Here is a 14,907-nt window from a genome sequence, read left to right on the forward strand (position 1 = left end):
ACTTTTCTTTTAGCAATTTTCAAGTATACAGTACATTACTAACTATAGTTACCATGCTGTATAACAGATTTCCAGAACTCACTCTTCCTGTCTAACTGAAATTTTGTACCCTTTGACCTGTATCTCCCCAGGTGTAGTATCTAACCATGCACACTTGCATTGTTTGGGCTAGAAAATAACACCTTACAGCCATCAGGATTGAAGAAACTGTTGTTTTCAGTCAGTCACCTGATAAATACCTGAAAACACAAACTAGGACTACGGGGAATCATTTGAACAGGTGATTTATTTTTCCCCTTATTCTGCAATTGACTTTTTTCATCTAAATGTCTTTCAGTGCTTTAGTATCTGTTGCCAAAAATGAGAAAAGGTATCATCTTCTAATCATCAAATTTGCTTCATTTAGGAGGTATCTCAATGAACGCTGTTTTTGTGTTTTAGAAAAACCTATTTCCTTTAACCTATTTACCTATGCTTAATTATTTAATTAAAGTCACTGAAAGTAGTTCTCTAAAACATTTTTCCAAGAGTTTATTCTTACTGAAATGAGTAATTTTGTCTCTTAGAATATAATAACAGCATCTGAATCAATGAAGATTTATCTGGGAGTGCTTCTCCACTCATGAATTCAGACCAACATCCTTAATGGATGCAAAGAGTCTGGCTGCCTCTGCCTCACGCTCCAGCCTCATCTCACACCACCTTCCCAGGCAGACCCTCTATCCCAGCCAGGCTTCTTTCAGGATCTTCAACTTGCTGTGCTCTACCCAACCTCATGGATTTTGGCATGAGTCATTCCCTTGATTTGAAGGTTCTCTTGCCTTTGCTCCATTTCCCCTTCCACCAACCCTTACTTCCTTACCTAATTGAGCTGTCCTACTCACCCTCTAGATCTGTCTCAAAATCACTTTCTAGGGAAGTGACCTCCCAGACCACACCAAATTCTCCGCTCATATATATTCCCCAAAGCACCAAGTATCTTTAATAGTACATATCACAGTTATAAAGCCTATGTTTATGTGATTATATGAATGACACTTTATGACTGGAGAAAATGGTCTGAATCATGAATTATGTTCATTACTATTGATTCTCAATCTTAAATAAAAAAAATGATTAAAACTGTCACCTGGTGGAGGCTCGAAGAAGGCTTCCTGTTCCTCCTCAATGGGCTCAGTGTCATTGTGGGCTGTCCGTTTGTGCATGGCCAGTGTAGAGATCTGCTTGTATGTTTTCCCACAGTGGTTACAGTTGTATGGTTTGGAGTGAGTGTGAACAACATGATGTTTGTACAAACTGGAATATTCTGTAAACCTTTTGTCACACCCAGGAACTGTACAAACATATGGCTTTTCCCCTAAGAATGCAAAAAAAAATTAACCTTTTACATATGCAGGTATAATCATACCATTTCTCTCTGAGAAGGGAAAAAAAAAAAGACTCTAAAAATAAATTGCTGCCAAATCCCTTCTTATCCTACTGTACAAGACGACTGCCTACCAAAAAGCAAAAACAAAGAAAGAAGACTCCCTAACTATGGTCTTGATTTGTGTCTCAATGCTTGATCTAGTGGCTAAGATGCTGGCTAAGACACCTGAATCCTATACCAAATTACATGGGTTTCACAACTGACGCACACTCCCAGTTCCGGCCTCCTGCTAAATGCAGTCTCTAGGAGGCAGCAGTTGATAGCTTAGATGGTTCCGTACCTGACACTCAAATGGAAGACCTGGAATGATTTCCTGACTCCTGGTTTCAGTTTGGCCCAGTCCCAGCTGTTTCAGGCAGTTGGGCAATAAACCAGCAGATTGGAGCTTTCTGTCTATCTCCCACTGCCTCTCAAAATAAGTAAAATACAATTTAAAATAAGGTGGTCTGCATCCTAGGTATTGTCCTTGTGTATCAACATCTCTTAATTTAAAAGTGCAAGTGGGGCCAGCGCTGGGTGCAGCAGGTTAAAGTCCTGGTCTGAAGTGCTGACATCCCATATTGGTGCCAGTTCTAGTCCCGGCTGCTCTCTTCAATCCAGCTCTCTGCTATGGCCTGGGAAAGCAGTACAAGATGGCTCAAAGTCCTTGGGCCCCTGCACCTGTGTGGGAGACCCGGAAGAAACTCCTGGCTTCAGATCAGCTCAGCTCCAGATGTTGCAGCCATTTGGGGAGTGAACCAGTGGATGGAAGACCTCTATCTCTGTCTCTACCTCTCTCTGTAACTCTGTCTTTCAAATAAATAAAACAAATATTTAAAAATAAAATAAAAAGGGCGAGAAAAGTTAGGATGGAGATGTTGCCCAATTTAACTCTACCTTTGATGAAATGGGAATTTACTATTTCCTGTAACTAGAAAATCTTTTTTTTTTTTTTTTTTTTTTGGACAGGCAGAGTTAGTGAGAGAGAAAGTCAGAGAAGAAAGGTCTTTCTTTTGCCATTGGTTCACCCTCCAATGGCCGCCACGGCCAGCGTACTGTGCTGATCCGAAGGCAGGAGCCAGGTGCTTCTCCTGGTCTCCCATGGGGTGCAGGGCCCAAGCACTTGAGCCATCCTCCACTACACTCCCGGGCCATAGCAGAGAGCTGGCCTGGAAGAGGAGCAACCAGGACAGAATCTGGCACCCCAACCAGGACTAGAACCCGGTGTGCCGGCGCCACAAGGCAGAGGATTAGCCTATTGAGCCGCGGCGCCGGCCAATAACTAGAAAATTTTAATGATACCATACTAATAATGATAGTAACAAATGCAATTGTAAGTAACACAGCTTACCTTAAAGGTTTTATAAAAATTAAAAAATAAATTTTTCTAAGAAGTCTGTTAGACATAGTTGTACATCAATATATCTAAAAGGACACATATATTTCATTTAACTTTGCCTGATTTCTTGCATCTAATCAAAAGTTATTCAGGGGACCAGCGCTGTGGTGTAGCAAGTAAAGCCACCACCTGTGATGCCAGAATCCCACATGGTGCCTGTTCGAGTCCTGGCTGCTCCACCTCTGATTCAGCTCCCCACTAATGCACCTGGGAAAAGCAGTGGAAGATGGCCCAAGTACTTGGGCCTTGCACCCACATGAGAGACCCGAAAGAAGTTCCTGGTTCCTTGCTTTGGACGGGCCTAGCCCTGGCCGTTGCGGCTATCTGGGGAGTAAACCAGTTGATGGAGGACCTCTCTAACTTTGCCTTTCAAATAAATAAAATAAATATTAAAAAAAAAAAAAAGCTATTCAGTATTCACTAATAACAAGTAGGCAAAATAAAGAGAAGTAAAAACTGTAATTCTTATTCCATGAAATAATTTGAGTACACCATATGTTGTACATACATTTTTAGAACATTGTATCATAGAAAATTTCAAATATACACAAAAGTATGGAGACACAGTACCCATGTACTGATCATCTAACTTGAACTGTTAATTTTTGGCCAATACTGTTTTATTTATTTACTAAATATATTCCTCATCTTCCTACCCAGAATTATTGTGAACAGTTCGGAAGGTATATCTGAAAGATGGGTCCTTTATAAAGAAAATGTAAAGTAAAATAATAATTTAATATCATAAAGTATCTAGGCACTGCTAGTGGTGATAGTGTGGTGACCTAAAGCTGAAAATAAGCTGGCACAAGTGAACCTAACTGTAGTTCAAATGAACACTTTTAGCCACTGGGAAGGGGCTGTGGTGGGGAAGAAAATAAATTCATTAAAATAAGTTACCTATGTGTTATCTGAGTAATGCCCTCAGTCTTGGGCTAGGCAGTGGGATGGGGAACACAAACACATCTAACTTTTTTTAGTACGTTTGTTCACTGTAGTGGTATGAGAGAAGCAATTCTGAAATTATTTTAGATGTAACAAAAGCCTTAGCAAATGAATAAATGCTTCAATGCTATTGGACACCAGGGTTCCCACTGTGGAAAAGGGGGCATAAAAATATGCAATGGAGGAAAGAAAAATGAGCCCTGTGGGAAGAACTGGACTTGGAGATATTAGTGGGAACTCACTCATCAGTTCTAAAATGGGGATAGATATGTATGTCCTCATTCTCATTTTACACCTTTGTTGGGTAAACTGCATCTTTTCCTATGGTTCTTAAAATATCTGAAAGACAGAGTTACAGAGAGGTAGAGCCAGAGAGAGAGAGAGAGAAAGAAAGCAGCCTTCCATCCACTGATTCACTCCTCAAATGGCCACAATTTCCAGAGCTGAGCTGATCCGAAGCCAGAAGCCAGGAGCTTCTTCCAGGTCTCCCAGAGGGGTGCAGGGGCCCAAGCACTTGGGTCATCTTCTACTGCTTTCCCAGGCCGTAACAGAGAGCTGGATCAGAAAGAGAGCAGGCAGTACCTGAACTGGCACCCATATGGGATGCTAGCGCCACAAGCAGGGGCTTTAACCCACTGTGCTACAGCGCCAACCCCCTCCCATGGTTCTAAAAACAGTAAAACTACTCACAAACAGTAAAATATCATACTTATGTATGTCTTACATATAAAGTAACAGGAGATTGCTTCCTGTCTTCTGCCCAGTCCCTATTCTCAAAGCAGGCAGGTTAAAATTCTTATCTTGGTAGATGGTTGTGGGGAAGGTGTTTAAGAGAATAGAAATAAATGGCAGCCAACTTCAACTTGGAATATCAGCCCAGGCTGGAGCAAAAAGCACCACTAGGTGGCATCAAACCACAGTCAAGTGGGAGTGAATGGTGGAAGGGTGAGACAGGCACTTGGAGAAACAGAGTACCCAGTTAGGGTGCCTGTCTGCACACTATATCAGAGTGCCTAGTTCAAGTCCTGGCTACTTCACTTCAGATCTACTTCCTGTTATTGCACACCTGCAAAGTAAGCAGGTGATGACAGGGGTGTCTGCCATTCAGGTGGAAGTCCCAGATTGAGTTTCAGGTTCCTGGCTTTGGCCTGACCAGCAACCAGCTGTTGTAGGCATTTGGGGAGGGAACCAGTAGATGGGAAGATCTGTCCTTCAGATAAATGAAAAATAAATTAAAAAAAATTTTTAAAAGGTCATTAAAAAATATAAATGGCTGGCTTGAGCTTTTAAGCTTCCTATTGGCTAGCTGCATAGCCTCACATGATCAACCAGGCAAAAATTGACTGCATTTTACATGTCTGAATCCCTTTACTTATGGCATAACATGGGCATTTATTGTATCCTTTACTTATTAGCCAATCTTTTCTTCCAGCCCAAACATACCTGTTGGGTCAGATCAATATTTATGATCACTCACTGAATCTCTCTGCTTCAATGATTCTCAACCATGTCTGCATATAAAGGACCTGGGAGGCTTTTCATATATCATGGTGCCTGGGCCTCATCTCAGTGCAGTTATGTCATAATCTATACAGACAGGATCTGGGGAATCAGATCCTATTCTAAAAGGGTGAAGCCCATCTGTAGCCTTATTTAGGAGCACTGCTATACAAAAATGTTCCAAATACCATACTTAATGTAGGCATGTCTCTTACCAGAATCTAATCTATATAAAATGTACTAGATGGCATGTGTTCATATAACCAGTCTATATTTAATTGTTGTAAGCAGGAAAATATTTTATCAACCCATCCAAATGTCCTGCAAATTTTCCCCAAAATGTCACAAAAAGACCCAGGCACATGTGTTATAATCCACAAAGAATGTCTTTTTTTTTTTTTTTTTTTTTTGGACAGGCAGAGTGGACAGTGAGAGAGAGAGACAGAAAGGTCTTCCTTTGCCGTTGGTTCCCCCTCCAATGGCCGCCGCGGCCGGCGCGCTGCGGCCAGCACACCGCACTAATACGAAGGCAGGAGCCAGGTGCTTCTTCTGGTCTCCCATGGGGCCCAAGCACTTGGGCCATCCTCCACTGCACTCCCGGGCCACAGCAGAGAGCTGGCCTAGAAGACGGGCAACCGGGACAGAATCCGGCGCCCCAACCGGGACTAGAACCCGGTGTACCGGCGCAGCAAGGCAGAGGATTAGCCTATTGAGGCGCAGCGCCAGCCAAGAATGTCTTTTTAAGAAGCACATAAAACATCAATTAATTATTTAACAGTCAATGATCTCATAAGTGGGTTTATGTGTAAACTCAATGATACAGTACAGCACCAGATAGGAATTTTGTTTTCCTTCTATACTGTAAACATGTACCATAATTTACAACTGAACATCTTAGGGCTGGCACCATGACACAGTGGATAAAGTACAGTGCCGGCACCCCACATAGGTGCCAGTTCAAGTCCCAGCTGCTCCAATTACAATTCAGCTCCCTGCTGGTGCACCTGGGAAAGCAGTGGAGAATGGCCCAAGTACTTGGGTGCCTGCACCCACGTGTGAGACCTGGAAGAAGCTCCCGGCTTCTGGCCATGGCCTGGCCCAGCCCTTGCCTTTGAGGCCATTTGGGAAGTGAACCAGCAGATGGAAGATCTCTGTGTCTCTCCCTATCTCTCTCTCTATAACTCTAACTTTCAAATAAATAATCTTTATAATAAATAAAATAAAAATGAACACCTTAAAGAAATAAAAGGAATGTGAATTAAATTGGCAAAATATTGATTTTTCTAATATACAGCTTTCTTTTCTAGGCTTCTGAGGTTTTCACAGGATTTTAAAAGATAATTAACAGGGGCTGGTGCTGTGGCATAGCGTGTAAAGCCACCGCCTGCAGTGCTGGCATCCCATATGGGTGCTGGTTCAAGTCCTGGCTGCTCCACTACTGATCCAGCTCTCTGCTATGACCTGGGAAAGTAGTGGAAGATGGCCCAAGTGCTTGGGCCCCTATACCCATGTGGGAGACCCAGAAGAAGCTCCTGGCTTTGGATTGGCACAGCTCCACAATGGCCATCTGGGGAGTGAACCAGCAGATGGAAGACCTTTCTCTCTGCCTCTCCTTCTCTCTCTGTGTAACTCTTTCAAATAAATAAATGAATCTTAAAAAAAAAAAAAAAAGACAATTAACAGGGGCCAGCACTGTGGCATAGTGGGTTGGGCCTCCGCCTGCAGTGCTGGCATCCCATATGGGCACCGGTTCAAGTCCCAACTCTGCTTTCCAATTCCAGCTTCCTGCTAATGCACATCTTGAGAGTCAGCAGGTGATGACTCAAGTAGTTGCGTCTGTGCCATCCATGTGGGAGACTAAGACTGAATTCCTAGCTCCTGGCCTTGGTCTAACTCAGCCCCAGGTGATGCAGGCATTTGGGGAGTAAAATAGTACATGGAAGATCGCTGCCTGTTTCTGTCTCTCTGCCCTTCAAATAAATGAAAAAAAATTTTTGACAAAAGAATTATTACAAAATGAAAAGACAACCCAATTAAAAAATGAGCAAAGGGACTAAGCAGACATTTCTCCAAAGAAATGGAGATACAAATGGCTAATGAGCACATTAAAAATATTTAACATTGGAGCTGGCACTGTGGCGTAGTGGGTGGAACCACAGACTGCAGTGCTGGCATCCCATATGGGCATCAGATTGAGACCCAGCTGCTCCACTTCCTATCCAGCTCTCTGCTACGGCCTGGGAAAGCAGTAGAAGATGGCCCAAGTCCTTGGGCCCTTGCACCTACGTGGGAGACCCAGAAGCTCCCGGCTCCTGGCTTAGGATTGCAGCATCTCTGGCAGTTGTGGTCAAATGGGGACTGAACCAGCAGATGGAAGACCTCTCTCTCTCTCTCTGCCTCTACTTCCCTCTCTGTGTAACTTTTTCAAATAAATGAATAAATAAATATTTTTTTTAAAATTTAACATCAAGAGCAGTGGGGGGGGGGGGCAGTGCTGTGGCATAGTAGGTAAAGCCACTGCCTGAGTGCTGGCATCCTATATGGCATCCCATAAAATTCCTTTATCTCTACCTGGCAAACTTAAGGATACAGCTTAAAAAGCCAAATTCCCCTATAAAGCATAATGTTTCTCTCATACCCACAGAAATGACTGCTCCCCTCTCCGTTCCCATAGAACCTTGTTCATATAATGGAAAACACTCAGCAGCAACTGTGTCTCCCATCTCACCCAGCTGAGCCATCCCTGGTAATACCTCAGCTGTCTCCGAATCACTGCTGCCTGGCAGAGAAAAACTCAATCAATACCCAATAACTGTATAGTACGTCAATGCCGGGATGCTAAGGTGAAAATTTTTAAGTTGCTTAATCCCTTTCCACCATGCCAAGTGGTAGGAAAGGTGAAAGAAATTAGCAAGACATGGTTTCTGGAGAAGGCAAGAGTTAAACTGAGCCTTGAATGATAAAAGACCAAAAGAGCAGAGACTGTTACCTGTGTGTATCCTCACATGGTTTTTATAATTAGTTGCACTGGCAAATGCCCTCCCACATCCTGGTTCTGTGCAGTAATAAGGTCTTTCTCCTGTATGTGTTCTAACATGGACTTTCCTGATATTTGATGTTGTAAAGGACCGACCACAGCCTTCAAAGGGACACTTAAAGGGCCTTTCTCCTGAAAATATAAAGAGAAACAAATTAAGCAGTGCAAAAATATGTAGAAAATTGAAATGTCTTATTCTTTGGTTTTGCCTGGGATTACTCTTGAGGCTCTAGCATTCTTGTGCTGAGTTTCCCTTTCAGGCACTTACTTTATCTTTTTTTCTGCAAAGAACATGTTCTACTACAAATTTAAATTTACATAAGAAGGCCGGCGCCGTGGCTCACTAGGCTAATCCTCCGCCTTGCGGCGCCGGCACACCGGGTTCTAGTCCCGGTCGGGGCACCGATCCTGTCCTGGTTGCCCCTCTTCCAGGCCAGCTCTCTGCTGTGGCCAGGGAGTGCAGTGGAGGATGGCCCAAGTCCTTGGGCCCTGCACCCCATGGGAGACCAGGAGAAGCACCTGGCTCCTGCCATCAGATCAGCGCGGTGCGCCGGCCGCAACACGCCTACTGCGGTGGCCACTGGAGGGTGAACCAATGGCAAAAGGAGGACCTTTCTCTCTGTCTCTCTCTCACTGTCCACTCTGCCTGTCAAAAAAAAAAAGCAGAGAAAAAAACAGAAAAAAATTAGACGCAAGAATAAGTATTAGAGTAACTCTAGAATCCCCTAAAAAGTTTACCTCCTATTTTATGTACTCTATAATACTTGGAAGAAAACTTCAAGCTTGGGTGAAATCAAAATAGTTACTGAACATAATACTTTTCTAAAATCTAAGCTTATGAAACGAATACTCTGTCAATTATATTCTCTTCCTTCATGCAACCTTGGAACTCATACAAGAAGTAGCAACATCAAATTAAGAATGAACTGGGTGGGGTTGGCGCTGTGGTGCAGCAAGTTAAAGCCCTTGCCTGAAGTGCCGGCATCCCATGTGGGCGCCGGTTCTAGTACCGGCTGCTCCACTTCTGATCCAGCTCTCTGCTATGGCCTGGGAAAGCAGTGGAGGATGGCCCAAGTCCTTGGGCCCCTGTGCCCGCTTGGGAGACCCGGAAGAAGTTCCTGACTCCTGGCTTCGGATCGGCATAGCTCTAGCTGTTGCAGCCATCTGGGAAGTGAACCAGCAGATGGAAGACCTCTCTCTGTCTCTCTCTGTAACTCTTTCAAATAAATAAAATAAATCTTAAAAAAAAAATAAGAAGGAACTGGGTGTCATGGTTTCTAGTCACAGTTCAGCTACTAATCAGATATAAAATCCTAGGTAAGTAAGCTTATTGCTCAGCTAATACTTGAAAACTAAGAGGGTTGCAGACCATGGGCATCGTTAATGTTTTCTGTGACATGGACCCTTTTATGAATCTAACAGTTATGGGTCCTCATCGTGGAGAGAAGCATGCATGCATCAGCAACAAACCACAGGGAATCTGAGAAGTTTAAGAGAAGCTCTTGCTGCTCATTCCTTAAAGCCCTTCCTGAGACTCCTTCCCCAAGTAACCTCTCTGTAGATTAAGAGTTCTTGGCCTAGATATGACATCTGTTCACACTAGTACCTGTATGAGTTCTGATATGTTTCTGTAGATCTCCTGAAGTTTTGAAAGATTTAGTACAGTTATCTTCTGAACACCGATATGGCTTTTCTCCTGTATGAGTTCGGACATGACTTTTTAACCCATAACCTTTAAAAAAAAAATTAAAAATAAATTTAATTACACAACACCCCTCTAAACATGCACACTGAGTTTAAGTTATTGAGAAAGATAGTAATCACCAAGGATACAATGCTGGACAAATACAACAGAATAACTATTAAAAGTATAGAAGAATATGGACAGCTCAGGACTGCCAACACCGGAAATTCAATAGTTTCATCTGTTTAGAAGAGGTTATGTATATTTCCTGCTTTTCAATTTTTCAATTTTACTAGGTGTTTATAACACAAACCCCAAAAGCTTCTGGTGGAATCAAGACAAGGAAGGAGTCCTGACCCTGCCAGATGTATCCCCTGCTAAGTCCCAGCTCTCCATGCTTCCCTAAGGTCTGTCTCAATGTTAAAATACTATGTTAGCTTCTAAAGCTTAGTTTTCCTTTTTCCTGATAAAAGAAAGCAGAGTGTGGTATGAAAAGCACTGAACACATTAGGCACAGACAGGTCTGTGAAGTAAAGGGGAACAGGGAAGGTCCAGGCGAGCAGGACAACAGGCAATCAGCAAATACTGAAAACCAGGTCAGGGCTTCTGTAGAATGTAGTCAAGGGCAATGGGTCAGTTCCTGCCTCTGGCCCATCTTCACTTGATCCTATTAGGAACCAAGAAACAAGGAAAATTTATGTTTTACCTGTTGCAAACGCTTTCCCACAGCCTGCATGCTCACACTGATAAGGCCGGTCTCCTGTATGTGACCTCTCATGAACCTGTTATTAAAACGCAGACATGATTTTATTTCCTTTACCCACTCCTCAAGCATATGGTCTCAACACAGACCTATTTCTCCCCCTCATCACTGACTGATTTTGTTGTATGCTGCTTTTTTAAAAATGTACTTATTTGAGAGGTAGAGAGAGAAAAAGGGACACATAGAGATAGTCAGAGAACTCCCACTTGCTGGTTTACTTCCAAAGTGCCTGCAAGGGTGAGCACTGGGCCAAGCTGAGAGTGGTAGCTGGAAACTCAATCTAGGTCTCCCATGTAGGTGGGGAAACCCAACTTCTTGAGCCATTACTACTGCCTCTCAGAGTCTGCATTAGCAGGAAGCTGGAATTAGAAGTAGAACCGGGACTTGAACCCAAGTTGTCCAACGACAGATGTAAGCATCTTAACAGGCATCTTAACCACTAGGCTAAACACTCACTCTGTTGCAAGCTTTTCTTAAAAAACAAAAGATAAATTTTCACAAAAACTATAGCTCAATGTAGAACTAAGTGTTAGTACTTAGTTTATTTTTTTTAAAAAAAGAGGAGGGTTAGGCGTTATGGCACAGTGGGTTAAGCCACTACTTTGGATGTCTGTATCTCACGTCAGACTGCCAACTTTTTTTAGAGAGAGCTGGATCAGAAGAGTAGCCAGGACTTGAACTGGTACCTATATGGGATGCAGGCACCACAGATTAACCTACTGTGCCACATCGCTGGCTCCCAGAGTGCCAATTTCAGTCCTGCTACTTCTATTCCAATTCAGCTTTCTGCTTGGCTAAAGTATTTAGATTTCTACCATCCACGTGTGAGACCTAGCTGGAGCTCTGGGCTCCCCACTTTGGCCTGGCCTAGCCTGGCTATTGCTGGTATTTGGGGAGTGAATCAATCAATTAATCTCTCTCTCTCTCTCTCTCTCTCTCTCTCTCTCTGCCTTTCAAATCAATAAAAATAAGTAAATATTTAAAAAATTAAAAAAAGGAAGAGGGGCCAGTATTGTGGCACCGTGGGTTGAGTTGCTGTCTGCAGTGCTGGCATTAAGTATGGGTGATAGTTCAAGTACCAGCTGCTCCACTTCTGATCAGCTCTTTGCTAAAGTCCCTGGGAAAGCACCAGAAGATGGCCCAAGAGCTTGGGCCCCTACATCCATGTGGGAGACCTGGTTGAACATCTAGGATCCTGGCTTCAGCCTGGCCCAGCCCTGGCTGTTGGTGCTATTTGGGGGGTGAACCAGTGGATGGAAGATATCTCTCTCTCTCTCTCTCTCTCTCCATAATTCTGATTAAATACATAAATCTTTAAGAAATAAAAAATTAAAAAGGACAACAGCATCTGAGCTTTACATTTTTCTATACTGTTTTCATGAACATGTACGTAGTAAGAACTACGGGCAGAGTGCAGGGAGAGGCTATACAAGTTAAGGCTGGAAAGTGTGGAGCTGCTGTTAAGGGGCTGGATCTGAAGCAAGGCTCTATGGCTGCCTCATGGTATGGCCATGGGCACTTGTTTTCTCCAAGCTCCAAAAACCTGTTTGTAAAGTGCGGATACAACAGTGTCTACCGTGCAGGGTTGCTATAAGGATGAGTCATCATAACAATCGTCAACGTTCACTGAACCTTTACTGCAAATCAGGCCACTTTGTTTAGTTCTTTACATGGACAGTACTAAGTTAATTCTCACAACTATTCTGTGAGGGAAGTGCTTTTATGATACAGTTTCATAGATAAGGAAAATGACATGCCAAGGTTACATACTGACAAGCAGTGGGGACAGGCTCTATGGTCACTACTCCACATATGCCAAGGGCACACTTTGCAACACACTAATTTGTGCAATAATCTTAGCTATTAATCATATTATGAGTATGTTCTGTTGTGTTTAGGTGCAATTAAAATAAAAATATTTAGCCCAAATATTTGAAAGACAGGACATATGAGTGCCAATATTTGTCAGATTCCACAAAATTACTGTTAACAGAGTGATTACTCATACATCCCTCATGTAATTATGTAAGTTTTGTGTATGACAAAGTGTATTCAGAAATACAGAGTACCAACTAATGTGCCAGGTATTATGCTGGATGTTAGGAAGATAACACAAAGATGAAGAAAATACCATCCAAGACCTTAAAAAACTGACAGGTCCTAAAGTCTGTATAGGCATTTGTGTGTTTGTATGAGTGTGCATGTCAGTATAATAAGCGAGCGCCAATAGTGGTGCTTGAGGGGCTAGTGGTGTGGCACAGCAAGTAAAGCCTGTGGTGCTGGCATCCAATATGGATGGCAGTTAGAGTCCCAGCTGCTCCACCTCTGATTCAGCTCCCTGCTAATTGCCTAGAAAAAGCAGCAGAAGATGGCCCAAGTGTTTGGGCCCCTGCCACCCACATGGTAAACCCAAAAAGCTCCTGGCTTTGGACCAGCCCATCTCTGGCCCTTGTAGCCATTTGAGGAGTGAACCAGGGGGTGGAAGATTCTCTCTCTCTCTCTCCCCTCCTGCCCCCCCACAACTCTGCCTTTCAAATAAATGAATAAATCTTTTTTAAAAAAACACACTGGTGCTTGAATGCTGTATCATGATACTGTTTCATGTCTTAGGTATAACTAGACACAGCATTTCTTTGATATATACCTTAAGATGATGAGCTGTCGTATACAATTTTCCACATCCATCATATTTACATCGAAACGCCTTCTCTCCACTCTGCTGAGTTTTAGCAGTTACTCTTGTTGCATGTCCTTGTAAGACAATCTAGATAAGACAAACAGTAATATTTAAATTGTTTATATACAAATAAGATAGATGAAACTACTATTTTCAGAATAAAACAGACAAAATTGTAAAATGGGTTTCCAGTCTCAGGTCATCACTTTATTAAGATTCTGTCCCGATAAGTCAGAAACTCTGTTTCATGCATGGACTTGGTAATTCTGCAGTCAAAAGGAAAGCCATGGGAGTGCACATCTGGAGCTCACAGATCTAGTCCACTCTAGAAAATAAGCCAAGACATACCTCACTTGTATGAAGATATCCCCTGACAAACTCAAGGGATATTTCTATATCTTTATTTCCTTTGGGACATATGCCCCACAAACAATGTCAAAAGCATTGTTAACTTCCATAACACTTCAGAAGATATCAAAATAAGGGAATTAGGTCATTGGAGTTTTCAGTAGGAAACACTACAATCCCTATGAGCCAGATCTGTAGCCAGATCGGTATTCAGGAGATGATCATTTTTCTGATACACAGTTTAACCAGCATTCAAACAACAGCACCCAATTTTCAAAGTTTCTTAAAGATGACCACCTGTTTTAGAAATTAAGAAGTCATAAAGATTGAAGAATGACTTTCTATTTTGTGAGCCATGGGATAATGGTGTTGCAGTGGTCTATCTGTGTTAACTGTCACACAAACCTCGAAAACGACTCTAATGGAGGTGTTTTAACATTAAAACTTCAGGAGCCGGCACTGTAGCACAGTGGGTTAGCACCCTGTCCTAAAGCACCAGCATCCCATTTGGGCGCCAGTTCTAGTCCCGGCTGCTCCTCTTCTGATCCAGCTCTCTGCTATGGCCTGGGAAAGCAGTAGAAGATGGCCTGGGTTCTTGGACCCCTGAGCACCCATGTGGGAGACCCAGAAGCAGCTCCTGGCTCCTGGCTTTGGATCGGCGCAGCTCCAGCCGTGTGGCCTATTGGGGAGTGAACCATCGGATGGAAGCACTCTCTCTCTCTCTCTGCCTCTCCTCTCTCTGTGTAACTCTTTCAAATAAATAAATAAATCTTAAAAAAATTTTTTTTAAAACTTCAAAATAATGAAGCAAAGATCATCATGACAAAGGAGATGCTAGATACCACAGGCTGAAACAGAAATCTGCAAATAAGAGGCATAACAAAATAAACACACTAATGGCTTGTTCCCAAAAAGCTGTTACAATCTCTGGTTTCTGTTAAAGGGAAATTCTTGTTTCCATAGGAGTTCCTGCCACACTACCACTCGCATATCAACGTAGATTTAGCAAATAAAAATTTCATAAATACAAAAATACAAAAAAGTAATAGGAAAAAAACTAAATTTTATAATTCCTTGTTTTAAAGTTTTATTTATTTTTATTTAAAAGGCAGAACAAGAGAGAGGGACAGAGACAGAGAGAGATCT

General features: G+C 42.6%; 1 protein-coding gene across 7 annotated transcripts in view; it reads right to left on the reverse strand.

Annotated features, from left to right (window-relative positions):
* Positions 1 to 14,907, reverse strand: part of ZNF143 (zinc finger protein 143) — a 54,154-nt gene that overhangs the window by 19,744 nt on the left and 19,503 nt on the right. For all 7 annotated transcript variants that reach the window (XM_062196525.1, XM_062196524.1, XM_062196523.1 and 4 more), the window contains 5 exons: positions 13,381 to 13,500; positions 10,680 to 10,755; positions 9,896 to 10,021; positions 8,242 to 8,421; positions 1,130 to 1,357 (listed from right to left, as the gene is read on the reverse strand). In XM_062196525.1, the coding sequence (XP_062052509.1) occupies positions 1,130 to 1,357; positions 8,242 to 8,421; positions 9,896 to 10,021; positions 10,680 to 10,755; positions 13,381 to 13,500 (730 nt within the window). The remainder of the gene's footprint in view (positions 1 to 1,129; positions 1,358 to 8,241; positions 8,422 to 9,895; positions 10,022 to 10,679; positions 10,756 to 13,380; positions 13,501 to 14,907) is intronic.

This window comes from Lepus europaeus, chromosome 7 (assembly GCF_033115175.1).
Source record: "Lepus europaeus isolate LE1 chromosome 7, mLepTim1.pri, whole genome shotgun sequence".
Taxonomy (NCBI): domain Eukaryota; kingdom Metazoa; phylum Chordata; class Mammalia; order Lagomorpha; family Leporidae; genus Lepus; species Lepus europaeus.